This window comes from Pezoporus wallicus, unplaced genomic scaffold, assembly GCF_028554395.1.
Source record: "Pezoporus wallicus isolate ANWC-B61680 ecotype Strahan unplaced genomic scaffold, APGP_CSIRO_Pwel_v1 contig_6783, whole genome shotgun sequence".
Lineage (NCBI taxonomy): Eukaryota > Metazoa > Chordata > Aves > Psittaciformes > Psittacidae > Pezoporus > Pezoporus wallicus.
In genome coordinates this window covers 895,837-914,537 of record NW_026637555.1, presented here as the reverse complement: position 1 = coordinate 914,537, position 18,701 = coordinate 895,837, and the positions used below count along the sequence as shown (strand labels likewise).

The 18,701-nt window shown below is 46.1% G+C and overlaps 1 protein-coding gene and 1 long non-coding RNA gene across 4 annotated transcripts in view; both read left to right on the top strand.

Annotated features, from left to right (window-relative positions):
- Positions 1-1,204, top strand: part of PMEPA1 (prostate transmembrane protein, androgen induced 1) — a 45,969-nt gene extending 44,765 nt beyond the window's left edge. For 2 of the 3 annotated variants that reach the window (XM_057406348.1, XM_057406346.1), the window contains one exon: positions 72-1,204. In XM_057406348.1, the coding sequence (XP_057262331.1) occupies positions 72-620 (549 nt within the window). In that variant the 3' untranslated portion in view covers positions 621-1,204. The remainder of the gene's footprint in view (positions 1-71) is intronic. The other variant, XM_057406347.1, reaches the window with a different exon arrangement.
- An 8,344-nt stretch (positions 1,205-9,548) lies between these two features.
- On the top strand, positions 9,549-18,071 carry LOC130597631 (uncharacterized). The gene is made up of 2 exons (XR_008971822.1): positions 9,549-9,838; positions 17,798-18,071. It is a non-coding gene; the product is annotated as an uncharacterized LOC130597631 (long non-coding RNA).
- The last annotated feature ends 630 nt before the right edge of the window (positions 18,072-18,701 follow it).

Below are 18,701 nucleotides of genomic sequence, written 5' to 3'. Positions count from 1 at the left end.
CTCCTGTTGTCCCAGGCTGCAGTGTCTCACACTTCTCTCACCCTCTTTCTCTCTCTTTTTCTCCCTTTCAGCAGCAAATCTACACCCCGAGACCCAGCGACCGCCTGGCAGTGCCATCCTTCCTGCAGAGGGACCGCTTTAACAGATTCCAGCCAACCTACCCCTACATGCAGCACGAGATCGACCTGCCTCCCACCATCTCGCTGTCGGACGGCGAAGAGCCCCCCCCGTACCAGGGACCCTGCACGCTGCAGCTGCGGGACCCCGAGCAGCAAATGGAGCTCAACAGAGAGTCGGTCCGGGCACCCCCCAACAGAACCATCTTTGACAGTGACTTGATAGATAACTCCGTGTACGGGGGGCCGTGCCCCCCCAGCAGTAACTCTGGCATCAGCGCGACCTGCTATGGGAGCAATGGTAGGATGGAGGGACCGCCGCCGACGTACAGCGAGGTGATAGGGCACTACCCAGGGTCAACGTTTTACCAGCACCAGCAGAACAGCAACGGGATGCCTTCCATCTTGGAGGGCAGCAGACTCCATCATTCACAACTCAATGGCCTTGAGAGCACAACTGCGTGGAACAAAGAGAAAGAGAAACAAAAAGGGCACCCCTTTTAAAAAAAATAAAGGAAAAAGGAGAAAAAAAAAAAGAAAAAAGGCAAGAAAGTAAATGAAAACACTCTGCACTTCTCATAGAAAAAGGAGAGAGAGAGAGTTGAGGAAGATGAGCAAAGAAAAAAGCCCTTCCCCATCTCTCCATGTATAAATATTTACTTGTTATGTCTGGTCTGAATGCACAAGCCTCCCAAGCTTGCAAAAACATTTCTTTATTGAGCTGTGTCTAGACCTTTAAAAAGGAAAAAAAAAATCAACTGTAGTCCTTTTTTTTTTCTAGTTGAGCTGTGTGTGAATGCTTTTTATTTTGATTATTTCACTTATCTTTAAAGACAAAATATTTGCACAAAAAAACCATTTTGTTTAAAGATCTGCAATATAAATATATAAATATATATTAAAAAGAAGAGAAAGTGTATGTGTACGGAGCAGGAGTATTTTTGTATTAGAAGAGGCCTATTCAAAAAAAGAAAAACAAAAAAAAAAGATGTTTTCTGAACTAGAAGAAAATGGCAATTTTTTGAGTGCCAACTCAAAAAGCGTGTATTACATTGTAAAAAAACAAAAAAACACAAAAAAAATCAAAAGCAGGGGTTTAGAGTTATTTATATAAATGTTGAAATTTTGCACTATTTTTTAATATAAATATGTCAGTGCTTGTGTTGGTCAAAGCCTCTATCATGTCTACCATGAACCTGTTAAGGGATCTGTGGAAGTGAAGAACAAAGTAGCTGGAAGGGGGTGGAGAGGCGCTGAAGTGGAGCTGCCAGCCCCGAGCGGAGCGGTGAGCGAGACTGCATCTTATGCAAATCCCTAATTTCCAGAGTCCCTGCGCGTGGCCGCACGGCTTTACACATTCCCTACAAAGCAAGAGGAGTTGGTGTGTGTCTGTATGTCATCCCGTAGGATTATTGGAGTGGAAAGGTAAAAGCAAACCTCCCTGCTTCTGAGAGTCGGTAACGGCTGGAGCAGCAGAAATTACTTGATTTTTATTTTCATTTTTTATTTGGACAACCTCTGGGGGATGAGAATAAACTTCTGTGTCTGAAGGATCAAAGTGGTTCTCGGTTTATTTCTTTCAATGTCCAACTGAAGGGCCCAATTCAGAGCTTAAAGCGGTGATGAGGGAAGTTACTGTGAGTAAATGGTAACGTGCTCACTGGCTGCCTTTCAGCTGGGCTTTAAATGACATTAACAGTCCGAGCTGAGAAGCGTGGTGGTGGTGAAAGTCATCTTCATTTTGTATTAACTTCCCAAGCTTCTATTTGGGATAAACAGGCTCAGCCGTGTCAGCTGTTTTTTACTGTATTATCCTAGCTAAAAGGGTGTCAGATACAGTAGATGGAAATGAATCTGCTCCTGTGATGTAGTAATTAAAGGCTGAAGAAATACGCTAATGCTTTAGAAGCAAAACCCCCTTTACCTCTTCTGAAGATGTCCTCACCCACAGCAGCATGGTCCCGCTGCCCTCCCGCCCGCCGGGTGTTGAGCGTCTTTAGTTTACCTTGGTTCCAGAAGCATTTTGTCACTATGCTATTGTTTACATGTGTATATTGCGCAGGTGTCTGGTAGGTGTTTGACCCTCGTGGTGAATCTGTATGTGATGGAGCGAGCGCGTGAGAAACCTGAGAGCAGAGAGAGAAAGCAAAAGGGAATAAACCGTGGTCCCGGTCCCGTCCCGCCGGCCGGGAGAGCATCTCCCTGAGCGTGAGGAGGGATGGGTCAGGAACCACAGAGAGTGAAGCTTTTACAAGGGGGTGTGCTTACATTTTCTGCAGGATGCTATCTAGTAGAGTGACATAAATGAAAGATATAAAGGCAATAACTATTGTTTTTAAGCAACTTTTCTATTACTTGAAGAAAAAGAAAAAAAAAAAGAACCATGCAAAAGGTTTTGAAGTTCTGACCATTTGAACAATATTTATATATATTTTAAAGAAGATGATAAATAGCTGAACTTGAAGTTTGATCCTTATTTTTTGCCTTTTTTGTTGAATTTTTGCCTAGAACTAGTCCTGTACCTTCTCGATATTTCAGACTGCTTTTCCACAGCTCTTGAAATCTTCACAGCTTTACAGTCCTGTAACCTAAATTCTGATGACCTAAAACAAAAAGCCGCAAAAAAAAGCAAGTCCAGCAAAGGAATAAATCTAGTTTGTCATGAAAGGTACAAACCTGATGAATTCATAGGAGTTTTTAAATTGTATCTTTCCTTTATGTAACATGTCTATTTAGTGCCTTATTAAAGAAACAGTGACCCTCCCTTTTTAAGAGAGGGGGAAACAAAATCATCGTTAGCATCACAAGTAACCAGCGTCTGGTCTCTTGCTCCTTTGGACCTCGCATTTGGTTTTCCAGGCCCTCCTTTCCCAGCAGTGCTGCCTGCTCCCTGGAGCAGCTCCATGGGCCTGGCCCCGTGGGCTGCTGCCGCTGCTCTTCTCCAGCTGTTTGTAAGGGAACTTGAACACATTTATGCACATTATCCTACCCGGGGAGGTAGGAAATCTGTGGTGGATATTGTAAATGAGATACCAACCAAAAGAGAAACAGAAATATAATATCTACTGCCCTCTTGAGCCAAAATGCGTGAATAGTGTTGTTGGGGTTGCTTTCATTTTAGGGGGGAGGGAGGGGATGTGGGTCTGTGATCTGAATTAGTTTGTTTGCTACAAAAAAATGGTTACCTCAGCAGGTTTTGGGTGGAATATGCATCACACGTTTAGAAGTGAGCAGTGAATGAGGAGGTGTTGTGGGGACCGGAGGTTGTTAAGTAACGGGATTGTCTTGTCGGGTGGTGTCACTTGGCCACCAAACCCCGCAGAGAGGTCAGGGAGGTGGGTAGGGTTTGGAGAGGCATGGAAGGGTAGCAGAAGAGGGTCTAAAAATGCAGTGCAATTAAACCCAGCTCTTGTGCTTTGGAGTCCTCAAAATTTCAACCAATTCTCTTTTTTTTTTTTCCCTTTTTATCTCTTCCCTGTGTGATCTTTTCTTTTCTCAAGCATCAGCCCAAGCATCTGCAGTTGAGTGATCAGTTTGTTGAGTTTCTGGGTCCAGTTTCAGTTACCTCTTTCTCTACTTTGAGGAATTTAATGAGTGTGAAAAGGGGCAGCTCATCAGCACCAAATTGCTATTGCAGGCGCTGCCTTTCAGTCCATGCCATGCACAAACAAAACCCAAGCTGCCAGTCCAGGTTCCTGGGGAGCGGTGGGGTGCAAGCCTGGTGGGGGGAGCCCTGGGGCCCAGGCAGTGGGTGGCACTCGAGTCCACCTCAGTGGAGCCTTTTGTCTTTGTTCTGTCCATCCCTCTGCTTTGCAGTCCCAAGAACTGTGTATTTCAAGTGCAGATACCAGATCTGGGGTAACTCCAAGTTCTGAATGGGTGCTTAAAAATAATGGTCTGTTCTTTTTTATTATTGTTGTTGTTATTGTTGTTGTTATTATTATTACTATTTAATATTACTTTTTGCCTCGGGGTCCATTTTTCCCCAATTCCCACATCCCGTATTGCCACCAAGGCAGAGAATTTGCTTTGCACACCCTTGCTAACGTCTCTACTCATTTCCTTCTGGCCTTCATGCAGCTCAGGAGGAAACTGTAGTACAAGCTGGGCTGCAGTCCTGCTCCGTAGGAGTTTCTAGCATCTTGCAGCTGCCAGCAGAGAGATTCAGGCCCCTCAAGAATGATTTATTTTTAAACAAATATAGAAGAAACAAGGCATTGCTGATGCTTAGCAACCTCTTGTCCTAGCCTGCCTTTTTGCTTGAAGTTTTAAGTCACGTTAGCTTTAAAAGGGGTTGTTAATCTCACAGAGTTTCTTAGCTTACAGTACGGCAAACAGCATCCTCAAAGTGCCCCCAAATCTTTATGGCTTTGTCGATCAGGATGGTGAGGAAGGATGGGTTTCATTTGGGGCTGACACTGGTACAACTTGTGTTCCCTTCACAACCCTTGATTTCACCAGTTTGAAAATTCAGCTTTACTAATCTAGTGCATTGTTTCCATGAAGTGTTACGAAATTCATTCTGTCTTAAGCGGGGGTATAAGGAAATTCAGTTGCGATCTGGAGACTCACCCTTTTGTATGTGTATTGAACTCCGAATTGCACTAACTGCTATCTTACAAAATAAAGAAACGAAAGCCCAACATACTTTACTAAGGATCGGGAACAGACTGAACCCAGATGTGTAGCATTAACAGTGCTAGGTGAGAGCAGAATGAATTTGTGATGTCTCTGTGTCGCTCAGAGATTTTCTATGTACCACACAAAGCTACAAACACAAGTTTTCCAGAAACTGCGCTTCAGATTTTTGCTGTACTATAGAAGCTCATGAAGGACAACAGTAAAGTCCTAATTTGCCTGCCTTATAGACACATTTCATTGTATTAATATTTTCTTAAACTTCCAGTTGCATTGCGTTGGCTTTGGAGTTTGTTATAGGCAGTCCTGTATCCTGAGTTCTGTTCAAGTTTAAACTTATGTAAACTATTGACAGCACATGCAATGCAGTACTTATCTATATTTTGCTGGTTTAGTATGAATATGTACTCTGATGCCAATTTACAAAAACCTGTTGTAAGCGCTTATTGTGTAACAGTAACCGATAGTGGCAATTATATGTCATTCTAAAAGCTGCAATACTTATACAATAAATTTTACAATACTTTGGAAAATTTGCCTTCACCTTTTGCTTTGTTACCCAAAACTCAGAGTTTGCCAACACAATGTAATTTCAAACGCTTTTCCTGTTTTCAAATATTGGAAAATGAATATTCTCAGTTCTTTCTATCTGTGTGATTTCTTGCCCCCTTCCTTGTTAAGGAGCCTTCTGAATAACAGGCCAACCTCTGTATTGCCACAATGCGTGTTTTCCCGTGAAGCTGTAGCTGGTTCCCGGTGTATTTGCATGCTCGGTCCTTGTGTGCGTGTACAATTCTGTTTTCTTTTGAGTAGATCAGGTGTCACAGCTTTAATCCCAGAAGCATTCCTGGTTTGCACCAATATGTCCAACACTTGCGATCCTGCCTTTCAGCCAAGAACATCACTGATGGTCAGAAGGTCTTAACTTGAATAACCGTCAATCAACAAGAACTGCGTAGATTGACTCAAATCCTAAGCACAGATAATTTGTGTGAGTTTTTCCTTTCTGAGACTGTGGTCAAGTTGCAGTGATCACATTAAAATGATTGAAAACTTAACTGTTTGCAGGGGGTTTTCTTTTTTGTGTTTCTGAAGGATGTCCTATAGATTTACCCAGCTCTTGGCTTCCCTCTTGGGGCTAAGGAGTGTTTAGTGATTCATCCCTAGGCTTTACCTGAAGGCTGTCGGCTCTGCCTAAGCCCTCAGTCTCCCCAGCTCTTCTCTCTGCCTGATTGGAAGCCTCTGTTGAAGTCTTGGCCCCTGGCTGTTACAAGCAGTCCCTCCAGCTGATTTGGATGGGCAAGTGGTGGACACTTGGCTTTTACATGGGGGAGCTGTGAGCACAAGTAGCTCCTGTGGACTTCAGTGGGAAGACTGAATGCTCTGCCGGGCTGGTTACTTGCCAGACAGCCCTGAGCTGATGGCCAGTTGGCAAAATATCACTAGTAATGACTGAAAGCAGCTTAGGTGCAGCACAGGAAGGAGGACCCCAAATCCCACGTGCCAGCTCTGATCCTGGAGCTGTGCCACTTGCCTCCCGTTTTGCTGGTGTCCTCTGTGTATGGCTTAGGGGGATACAGTATTGAAAAGCAGTTGTGTTGGGTTAGAGCACTACAGTTTTTCCCCAAGGGGAGCATTGCTGCATGGCCCATAGGTAAGGCTCTCCTGGCTTCAGGGAACACTCACCAGCAACTGACCACAGGCTCTGATGAGCCAGATACCCAACCAAGTCCAGTTCGGAGCCTTTCTACCTTTAGACCCAAATGACTCAACATATCCCGGTATCAGCAGCTGGAATGTAGCTGGGGTTGTCTGCCAGGGGACTGTCCCCGCCTGCTCTCAGGGCCATGGTGAGTGGTGGGGCTTCAGGCCTGGTGCCATCCTCATGCCCCAAGAGAGCCAGAGGTTCCCAAAGAGCTGAGGAACCACTCAGAGGAAGAGTGTGTTGCTGGGCAGGCTTGGTTCATGAGCAGCACTACGGGTACATTGCTCTCATTGCCATCTTAGAGCAGAGGACACTGGCCCCAGCTGGTTGGGCTCATAGGTGAATCGGTGAGTGATGATTTGGAGGTGCAAGTGGACTTCTCGAGGCATCACGGAGCATTTGAGGTGATGTATTGAAGGTACCAGCGGTGTGCTATATGCAGTACTGCTCTATGCTGCCAGCACTTGGTGCCTTCCAGTCCATTTACAAACCACGAGCCATTGGCCAGGGGCCTGTTTTTCCTCTAAATCATGTTGTAAATGAGCAGAACCTGCTTACTCCGTTTCAGCGACTGACCAGCTTTCATATGAGTGTTTGGGGCAAGAATGATGCTCTGTCCCAAAGCTGGGCTCTTCAGGGACAGTACCCTAGCAGCCCAGGCAGACTTGAGAGGAGGCTGGTGGCAGTTCCCAGGGGGGCTGTGCAATGGGGTAGCATTTAGGAAGCAAAATCTGCCTTTTAGCCTAAGGGCATGGACCAAAACAGGCAATGGTCCATTGCATGTGTTCAAACAGGTAATGAAGACGTGACCTTTGTCTTCACTGCAATCCTCACTGGCCCTGCTCCTGCCCCAGCTGCCATGCATGTGCAACCATGGTCGGGATTAACCCACGAATGGTGGGAGCTCTGCAGGACTGACATGGCTTACGGAAACTGAGGCCCCCATCCTGAAAAGACACAGATGTCTCATTTTATGCACTGTGAATAGCAGATAATTCAAACAGCTTACTCAGTGTGTAACACTGCACACGGGAGTCCTGTGGCATCAGGGCCAGCAGGAAGAACCAGGGTGAAAACCCACAGCGGGGATGATTTGATTTGCTTTGACTGAAGAATGTGACACCACAGGCTGCGAGGGGCAGCATGGCCGGAGGGGGGACAAGGGGCTCAATGACTTTGGTGTGATGGTGATGGCCCCAGCACTGTCTTGAGCAGCTCCAAACACACTTTCCCATCCCATGTCGCAAAGCAACACCAAAATGCCACATTTCTGAGAGGGGGCAATGCCCCTGCCCCAACCTCAGGATCACAAGTATCCAAATGGGAAACATCCACCTTGGTGAGGTGGGGGAAAGGACAGGGTTTGGTTTGAATCACTGCTTGGAAATGACATTTCTCACTTTCAGATTCGCAGCTGAAACCAACAATCTTCCCACAGAAAAAAAAAAAAAAGAGAATTCAGCTGAAACCACATTTTCCAAAGGGGAATTTTTTTAAATGAAGAAAAAATTCCCAAACCCCAACCCAGCCAAGTTCAACTAGCGCAGTGCGTGGGAATGGGCAGAGAAATGTTGTTACTAAGCTACCTTTCCGCGGCTAATGAGGTGAGCTGGGGACACTGCGGCACGCCTGGCTGGCAAAAGAGTATTTTTAAACCTTTTTTTTCTCCTTTGCAACTCAGTTGAAGAAACAATTTTGTGACTTTTGGAAACCACAAGGGGTGAAGCCTTTGATTTTAAACAGATTTCTGTGCTGCAGATTGAATGGGACTTGAGAAATCAGACTCAGCTTTCCCCTGAGCTCCCAGCATCAGAACCCTTTCTGCAGCGCTCCTGGCCCTCCCTGCCTGCACAACCTGGAAGGTGCAAATTCCAGCTTCAAGGCATCTGAACTTCACAGTAGCTCTCTCCCCCCCCCCCCCCCCCCATTTTTGCCTCCATATTTTACCTGCTTGTCCCAACCCCAACTCTTCCCCTCTGTCTGCCGGCAGCTCCTCTCTGGCAGTACCCAAGTACCCACCTCAGGAGCTGTGCTAGCTAACCTGCTCCTCTCCCTAGCTGGTAACTCAGTTCTCACGTGTCCACTCATGCCATGTCGATGCGTTCAATCCACTTTGTGCCTGGAGGGCACGAGGCAAACACCCCCAGGGCTTGCTCAGCTCCAGGCCTGGTGCTCAGGGATGGTGCCCTCCCAGTAAAGGCAGAGGAGATGGCTTGGGGTGCTCTGAGATAGGGAAGGTGTGAACCTGGAGTCAGCCTCTTGCTTTTTAACCTGCTTTCTCTCAGGTTTTTGCCTCCAAGCTGCTGGTCCCAAATCTCCTGCGCAGGCTGAGACCTGCCCCACTGTCAGGAGACGGGAAGCACCGACCAGGGACAGACTCCCCCAAGTAGGGTAGCTGGAAACATGAATTCCCCCTCATGGTGGGTGTTGCAGTGATGGGTTACACTGAGAAAGCAACCTGCTCTCACAGGAGTCCTTGCTGTTGACTATCCTGACTGTAATGGGAATTTACTCCAAGCACTTGCTGCTGTTAAAGACTCTAGAAATTCCCACTGCTTTGGCATCAAACAAGACCTTGTAACAGTGTTAGCAGCAAAAGCAGAACACTGGCCAGGAGAAGAGGACATAATCCCTGCCTTATGCTCCTGGACATGATCAGCCTGGAAAAGCACGGCTCAAGGTTCGTTTAATTTAAGGTCTGGTGGGATCAAAGCTGCTTCCCCCTCCCTCTTTGCCCTTCTCAAGAGCCCTGCAGACAGCTCAACCCCTCCTTTGAGCCCGGTGCAGGGAGACCCGTGGATTTTCCTTGGTGAGTAGGCAGGGTGCTTTGACCCAGGTGGGCACAATCCTGCCTTGGCCCAGGAGGCAGATTTAAGCAGCTCCAGGGAAGCTGTGGGGTTTTTCTGCTCCTGTGCTGAGTAGGAGCTGGAGGATGTTTTGAAGAGTGTGTTTCAAGCCACCCTTTGCAGCTGTGTGAGGTGGGGCTGGGCTGTGGTGCGGGGATGCCCCGGGTTTCTGGAGCTGTTGGGGTGATGTGAAGGAAGAAGCAGCCACTTCAGAGCTTGTTCTTTGTGAAGGGAGATTGAGATTCAAGGCATTTTTTAGGCTACCCAGAGCTGGGCTCCGGGGTGTCCTGGAGCCGCGTTCTGCAGGAGCTGTAGGTGTGCTTTGCTGTCCTCTGTGGCTGGAAGTGCATCCATCACTGCAGCTCTGGGGCTTCCTCCCTGGCTGCCTTCCCTCCAGGAGAACATGAGCTGCTGCTCCCATGCAAGCAGGGCTTGCTGCCTGCTGGAGAGCATCCCTGCCTGCTGGGGGTGTCATTGGCTGTGCTGCTCCCCAGCTTCCTCCCTGGCTCTGCATATGGAGAACCTGTTGTCAGGTAAGATTAAAAGGTTCATAAACTGAATTGAAAGCTCTGGACTAGGCAGAGGAAAGGTGACATAAACTGCTCTATGCAGTGTGCTTGGAGTGGGATTTGCAATGCAGCAATGTGGGAGAGTGCTGACTGCTGGTCTGGATTCATTCATTAGTTGTCAGCTCCTGGTGGGTACTTGTTCCTCCCCCTCATGCAGTCCTGACTCTCAGTTCAAATGCACACAGTTGCCTTGAGATTGATTATTAGCAGCAGCAGTAAATCACAATCACAGCAGCCAGGGGTGAGTTTTGGATGCCAGTCAAATTGCAGCTCCTCAGAGTATTTATCCCTTGTGACGGCAGGGAACCTGCACACTGAACAATTAGAGCAGGGTGGCTCTGTGAAGTTGCATTTGATTAAGAGAGTAACTCTGGATGTACAAAGCTATTGCTTTGGGGCTGATGTGCATGGCTAATAAGCAGCCTGCTTTGTAAGGAAGAGACTGGAGACTTAAGTATAAGGCACCTTCACCACATTGCTCACCTAGCAGCATACTGCACAAGGCATGTGGCATTGCACCAAGCTCCTACCTTCTCTTATCTGCTGGGGCTTTGCTATTGTCAAGGCAGAAATGGAGAGAAAAAGGTGGCTTTTGCTATATTGGAAGCTTGGCATTCATGTCATATCTAGTTTCCCAATACCAAAGAAGCTATGAGGCTACTTTAAAAGACCTTTAAGATAGATATTGTGCAGTGTTCAAGGCCAGGGCCTTGGATGACATGGCCTCATGTGAGATGTCCATGCCCATGGCAGGGGATTGGAACTGGATGAACTTAATGACCTTTCCAATCCAAACCATTCTGTGATTCTACGATGTACCTGGCCCAGGGAGGTGAATGGCTCTGCTGTCCTGGGGACCGCAGCCGTGGCCATAGCTCCTTTGCTGATACTGTAGTGTCCAGTTAACATTGTCAGTACCAAGGGCTACCTTTTTGCAAGAGGTGTTTACAGTGTTTTAGTACTTGGGCCCGTTAAGATGAATGAGAGTTAGGCATCCAAAACATGTAAGGGAGCGTTAAAACAGCATGCATTCATACAGTCGTGTAAAGCCAATCCCTTGGGGGTGCTTGGTGGTGTTTTGAGGAGAGTCTGAGTAGCCCTGGAGTAGTCAGCATTGCTGATGTGAGTGCAAGGAGGGACCTGGGTTGGATTTTAACTCAAGGTGAGCGCACACCAATGTCTTTCTCAGGGAAGATTATGCGCTATAAGCACACGTTCACTCCAGACAATTTATTAATGTACTTGTGTGTCACTGCACACAGATGGGTTTTTTCCTTTAATCCCAAACCAAGGCTCTGCAAGGTTCAGATGAGCATAATCAGGTTAAAAAGCAAATGATGCACAACCCTGGTGGGCCCCAATGCTTTCTTATTCTCAGCTCTAGTCTTCTACAAGAGCTGCTGTTCTGTAAAGCCGCTCTCTTGATTTCCTGTTCTGAGGAGGAAAGCTTGAGGGTCCCCAAGAGCCTGGCTCCCTGCTCCCAGGGCAGCCCTCCCATGGGAACGGAGGGGCTGGGGCTAAATATGAACTGGGGAGGTAAAAAGGGGAAGTGGGGAGGAGGAGTAAGAGGATCTGTTTGTTTTCCTTCTGATCTCTGAGCCCTGTTATGTTTTACTGCTTTGCAAACGGGAGGTCTGGAAAGCTTCCTTTCCTCCTGCTCCAGTGCAAGGTCAGCTGGGTGCGTAATTCCTGCACTTGAAGGAAAAAATACTGAATATGACCAGATTTACGGTAATGCCAGAAGAGTGGCATGAAACTGGAACTCTATTTACCCTCTCCAGGCCAGATTTTACTGTAAATGCCTAAATAATCTACTTATATAAGCGATTCCTGCAAACTTGCACAGTGCCCGGATGCACTTGCACCTTGCTGCTGAGAACTGAGATCTGATGAGTAACCTGTGGCAGAAGAGCAACTTTACTGCAGAAAACCCCTACACAAGGTGACGCAGGTATGTGCTTTTCATGCAACACATCTCGAGGAAGGTGAGGCACCTCCAGAACACTTGCTCTTTACGTGTGTGTAAGCATGTGGTTGCTGTTCTCTATAGCTTGGCGATGCTTCAAAGGAAACTCTTCCGTTTTGGGGTGTGTGGTGTTTGAGTAGCTGTGTTGGAGAACAAAGGGACAGTTTCAAGGAATATAATTGAGACTTCTTGCTGTGTAGAGAAGCACAGGACGAAGCACGGCTTTAAGGAAGTAGGCTAACTTTAAACAGATTATTCAAGTTTACTCAGTTCTTCAAGTTCGTCAGAAGATGCCCAACTTCTTGCTGAGGTTTCAGCCCTGAATCGAGGTCTTCTCAGGATGAGTCATAAGCAAATGCAAAGAGCTGTGAGTAATAGCTGCAAGCAAATGTGAGTTTGGAAATGGGCTTTGCCTTTTCTTTTAAAGTTTTGGTTTATGGGAAAAGGCATCGGTTTCATTTTCCTGCTCTGGCTTTCAGTACCACACGTGGGTGAAAGGGCAGCCGTGAGTCGCTGCTTCTGCGTGTGCTGCCTGTGTGTGTGGGTTTCTGACACCCTCAGGAGACTATGCCCATTGCTCACTTTTTGTCTCGGTTTTCAGCTTCTGGACCGATTTTAGGACTTGGGCAAACAACACCAATCTAATCCAGCATAGGGATGTGTTGCTCTTAAATTCTCCGTTATCAGTCTTATGCAGAAAAAAACCCCAAGCCCTCAGGGACTGCATCCTGTTGTCCTCCATCCCCATGTGCCACCTGTGTGTGCTGTCTTCCTCTCTGCCTCTGGGTTCCTGTTAACCCAGGACTTCTTCATGGCTTGAGAAACGAAGTTCAGCTTCAGGAATAGCCCAGTCCCCTGGTCCTGTCCTTCAAATCATCTCAATGTCCTCACAGCAAACTGATGGGTGGCACTTCCCAGCACTGTGACCCCTGATCTGCCTGTCCTGGAGACTGGTTTCCTCTCCAGAGCTGGCTGAGATACACGGTGGCAGTGCAGGACTTGAGTGGAATCAAAGCTGCATTTTAATTGTAAACATTTGTCCAGAAATTAATGTTTCTGAACTAATGTTTCTCTCCAACCAATGTGTTCAGAAACAAATGACTCTCGCTAATTGATTTTCCCCATATAATGGGGGATGTGTCCCTGCCCATGGCAGGGGGGTGGAACTAGATGATCTTAAGGTCCTTTCCAACCCTTACTATTCTATGATTCTATGTACATGGAGAAAATCAACCCTGTGTAATTGAAAAGGCCCTTCTTTCAGTAGGTACCTGCATAACTGCTCAGCGGCTGCGTGTGCTTGTCCTCTGGCAGTTAGCACCTGCCTGTCCAGAGGGGGTTAATTCTTGGTAATTTTTGTTTCCTGAGCTGGATTAAGTGTTAAAAATCACCATAAACAGGCTTCCAAGTCTACTGAGTTTGCTTATAGCCCCAGGTAAGTGTACCCGGAGGAGGAATGTTACTGATGGCTTCCTCCCTTGGTTGGAACGGTGTATTTAATGTCCTCACACCTCTGAGATCAGCAATTCCACCATTTGTCCCAATATGTAGAACAGTTCTGAGCAGCGTGGAAGGGCCTTTTGGCAGCTGACTGATGGCTCTTCCACAGTGAAAGTGCTTTGCTCCAAAGCCCTCATCTCTGCTATGCCAAACCAATGGCCTCAAAACCCCAGAAACTGAGTAGAGACCTGATCGTCTGAGTGGGAGCAGAGTATAAAAATAAGTGTAAAATAAGTTGTAAAACTGAAAAGCTGTGATTCATTGCTTCTCGTATAAGGCAGGTGAGATCTTGCCCTGGTGCAAACCAGCTCCCAAAGGTGACAACAGATTTCAGTTGCCTTAGGAGGGTAAAAGCAAGTCCTGCATGTCACTGGTGCATAGATCAGTGCGTAAAAGGAGACCTGCAGGGTCAGTGTCCCACTCATCTCTCACCTCCCTTTGCTGTTTTGGGTGCCTTAGCCCAGCAGTGCATGGAGCTCTCCTGCCAGCAGAGAGGGGGTTCCTCCGGGAAGTGTAGGAAATGGTCAAAATGCAATGGCTGTGTTTCATTTGGCAGCCTATGGGTGCTGAGGGGAAGTCAGGAAAGCCCAGCAGGGGAGGGAGCTGAATCAAAAGGAGCAAATGGGCTTTGAACATCTGCCAGCAAGAGAGGGAGCTAAGCGAATGGCTTGGCCTTTCCAAAGGGGCTTGTGGCAAAAGAGGCCCTATCAGAAGGGCATGTGAGCAGTGCAATTCGGAATGCAGGGTTTGCATGGGGTGAAGTCAGCTGTTCACATGAGCTGGTCTTAACACCTCATGTGATGGAAAAGGTTAAAATGTGTTTGGGGCTTTTTGTGAAAGGTGCTGTGAAACCCAGGAATTAAGAGCTTGCTGACAGCACAGTGACATGGGATGGAGCATTGGATGACACAGTTATATTTACTGGCTGCTTGAGGGTCAGATTCTACCCATATGAGATTTGTAAGTGGCCACAAGATCACTGCTCTCAGCTTGCACCAGGAGTGGCTACACAAATGTAGGGTTTGGCACCTTTGAAAGGTGGGGATTACTTGGAGCAACTTCCCAGCCATTTATTCATCACTGGAGTCTGAACCTTGGAAATCCTGAAATCCAGGAGCATGGAGGAAAGAGAGACCACAGCCTGGGGCATCTCAGGGTGAGCGTCCCAGCTACCTGGTGGTCACAAGCAGGGAGAGCTCACAAGCTGGGCTGCACATTGTCCTGACAGCTGCTCAGTATCCCAGTCTACACATGGAATAGACATACCTATTGCCAGTGTATGGCAATGGCTCACTGTGTCCTTGATGGTACTAGTCACCTTTGCTTCCTACAACCTTCTCACTGCACACCTTCAGTAGCAGCCCATGATGGATCCCAGCAGTTATTTAGCATTTTACAGCAGTTTCCTTGTGTTGCTTTGACATCTTTTACTATCAGCCTGAACAGGCAAAAGTAATCAAGGTTTGTTCAAAAGTAATTCTGCATGATGGCTTCTCTTGAGGAGCAGATAATCTGTTTTTATTTATTTATTTGTTAATAAAACTGCATAACAAAGGATTTAATCATTCCAGTGATACTGAATGTAATGTACTTGCCATAATTAATGCCACTACTAATGGCTGATTGGAATTTTTTCCTTAATTGTATCATTAAGATACATTTCATGCATTAATTTTTTTTTGTAAAATGACAGCTAAGCTCTCCTGCCTCACATCTCCCACTTCCTGATTCTATTACTTCACATGGGAGGCCTTTCACAGCTTTTCCTTTCCAGGGGAAATTGAGTGGGTTTTGGTTAGGTATGCCAATACATTCCAGGTTAGCAAAGCTTTTCTGTGCTCTTTGTCGATGTTAGTGGTGAACAGATGCACTGAACTTTCCCCTTCTTGCTGGCCTGGAGTTCATGCAAAATAGAGGTGCGGGAAGTGTCAAGACAGGCCTGGGAGGGAGGAACAAGAAGATTAAAAACCAATCTGCAGGTGTTATTGCATGCCCTGCTGCACGACTGGGAGGTTAAGGTTGGGTAAACCTTGCCATGTCTGGCCCAAAGACAGGACTCCTGGGATCAGGGACTCCAGACTCAGAGGGGGTGATGTGTTGATCCAAGGATTCAGCGGCAAAAGCTCCTAGATGTTGATCACATAAACTCCAGCTGCTGGAGAAGAGTTGGAAGCTCCCAGCAGGTCCATGCCCTGCTACAGGGAACAGACAGAGCTCAGCTGTGAGAAACAGGATAGCACCTTCTGTGTGTCTCAGGGCTTCCCTCCTGGACGTGTGCAAGGTTTCCTGCTTGCTCTTTGAAATTAAGTCAGCTTGTGTTTGCAAGGCTACAGCCAATCACCCACAGCAAGCCCAGCCTTCTGGCAAGGCATCTAGGAGGTGTATGAATCAGTGTGGTCCATTGTGGTCCAAAATAGGACCTAGAGCCCTTGGCAATGGTGATGTGTGTGGATTTGTTTTGGATGAGTAAATACAGTTTTCACTGGATGAGAATTTGTAGTTATGTTTGTAATTCCCAGCTGCTCAGAGGGATGGGAGTGGTGTGGACTCTGGTTTGTGCCTTTTCTGACTGCAACTCCCTCCCAAATCTGGATTCATTGTTACATGACTACACAAAGGCAAAATTCAGAGGAGGGTGCTTAGGAAAAAGGGGAATCTCTGGCTGGAATAATGACTACAGAAAACATTGTTAAGATGCCTTGAGGGGCAGATAGTTTTTGCTTGTCTTTAGCATCACCGCTGGATTTTGAACTGAGAACAGTCAAAACTGCCTCAAAGCCAACCAGATTGCTACTGCTGTTTGCCTTGCAAAGCCAGAAGCCCAGTGTTGTACATGCTAACTAATGAAAAGCAGGTAATGCAAGTGGATTTGTGCAGCCAACAGAGTGGGAACTTCCATGCCAGGCTATACACAGCAACTAGCAAATACTTTGAAAACCTTTCAAGATGTTACTGCAACATTGACCGTGGGAAGCATTTGGGAGCAGGCTTTTGTTCTCAGTACTATAACCATGCTGCTGACTCAACGAGTCCTTGACCTCAATTAGTTGCATTTGTCATTTGGAGTCCAGTGGGGATGAAGTCAATTGCCTCTCTCTTTCTCTTCTTTTTTTCCCATCCTTTCTTGCTCGATGTATGACAGAGCTGAAACTTGGCTAAGGCATAAATTCCATCCAGCACTTGACAGGTTTTGCCCTAACTGTGTCCCGGGGGATCCACAGAAGAAGCAGAGGAACCCTTTGGACTCTGTAAAGCTACTGCCAACAGAGGGGAGTCCTACATTAGAAATGTCCTGCTAGATAGGCTGCACATCTGCTTTGCTACTGACCTGCTAAAAGCCCTGAGCAAGAAACTTCATGGTTTCTTCTTATATGGTCTCTTCTTTTGAAAGTGATGGAAGACATTCACTTACAACATCCTAGTCACATGAAGCTCATTAGGGATAGCTTGCTTACCATCTATAACAGGTGTTGTCAACCCTGAATGGTTTCAAGCCACTGGAAAACTAGTACACCATGACCTGCTGGAACAGGGTCTATGTTGTACTGTCAAGCTCTGGAAGTCAATAACCTTCATGTTGTCTCACAGGTAAAATAACTGCCAGGGTTTGTACATCAAAACAGAGGGCTTTAGGGGCTGCTTGTTGGAAATACAATGCAGAAGGATGTCAATTCTCATGTTACACAAACTGCAGAGGCAGAGTTTTGACTTCTGATCAAACACAAAGCAGTCAGGTATTGTTCTGAGATGTATTTTTTTGTTACACTGGGTGTTGGGTAACACTTCAAAGAACTTTACCCTTTTGGTTATTGATACTTTCAATTAGCCAGCAAAAAGTTCTCTTTGGGTTAGAGACCACTGACTACTCTTCAATTTTCTGATGCTTTTTTTTGAGTTACTGATGTTAATGGTTATTGCTGGTTTTATCTTTAACCTTTGTGGTCAGGAGTGGGGATGCTGGCTCTGAGCTGCCTGTGCTGTGACAGTGAAGACGGCAGTGGATAAAAGGAGTTGGAAAACCCACTGAGCTCCTCCTCCTTGCAGCCCTTTGTAAAACTGGGCTAAGTCTGAGACAATGCATTTTTGGCTCTATATAGGAATGAGACATCATGAAAAAACAGATTTATGCCAGAAAAACAGGATACAAAATGAAATAGAACTTGCTTCTGCCATCAGAAAAGTTGCACTTGGTTTCAGCTCCTTCCTACATTGGGCAAATGGCAGTCTGAGACATTACAGAAACATTAGATACCAGAAAGAGCTAAATAAGAGGTGTGAGGAGCACTGATTTCCACTGTATAAAGTAGTGCGATACCACTCACATCTTTCTCCTAGCAAGCTGAATTTCCAGTTCAATTTTGCTCATAGACGGTGTCAAGAGAGCTTTGTCAAATGCTTTTCCCCCAAGTCCCTTCTTGCTGTCATTGTTAGTAACAAATTTTTGTGTTTTATTTCAGGATTTTCAACAAATTTTGGAACCAAACTGAGCACCATTAATTGTTGTTCTCTGCATAAACCAACAACATAATTTATCAATGTGGCAACAACAGTAATGTTTGTATTTCCCAGTTTTGAAATACTTGGATTGGAAATGACAACATTAAAATTGAAAATAATGGTAATTATCTCTCTGCAAACGTGTTTTGTTGCTACAGTCGATATCATCTTTGAAACCAGCCATGAACAGAAGTCACCATAAGCAACAATAAACTAAAAATTCATTTTCCTAGAGATTGTTGCACTGCATCTGTTGTGTGGGAAATAACTCTGATTTTTGTGGTTTTGTTTGGAATTTAAGAATGGTTTGTGGATGGGAAATTTCAAACCAATACCATCAGGAAAAATCAACTGCTTCTATTTAGCTAAATCTGAAATGTTATATGATAATATGAGTGGTTGTTTTTAATGCAGTGTGTATGTATATATATGTATGTGCACCTTGAGATCAATATTAATGTGGAAACAAGACACTTTCGGTACCAAAATGAGAAGGAAACATCAACATAATTCTTCACACTTTCCTACTGGAAAATGCCAAATGTTGTATGTTGTCAAACTGTGGGCAACATAAAATTGGGTATGATTGAGTTGAGCACTGCCTGAGCCCAAGGGAGCCATGTTTCCTCCCAGAACCAGGACCCCCAGCACCACTCTCACTGCCAGGGTGCTCAAGGACCATGTCAAGGGGCTTGGTGTCTCCTGCCTGGCCCCTGCAAATCTTGGTTGGTTCATCCACAGCGGGTTTAAGCTTCAATTACTGAATTGCATTTGTAGTTCCTCCCTGGAAAACAATGTACCATTGCAGGGCAGGGAAAGGATGTTTTAGGCTGTATTTTGTACCTATTCCTCCCTTCTGGGGAG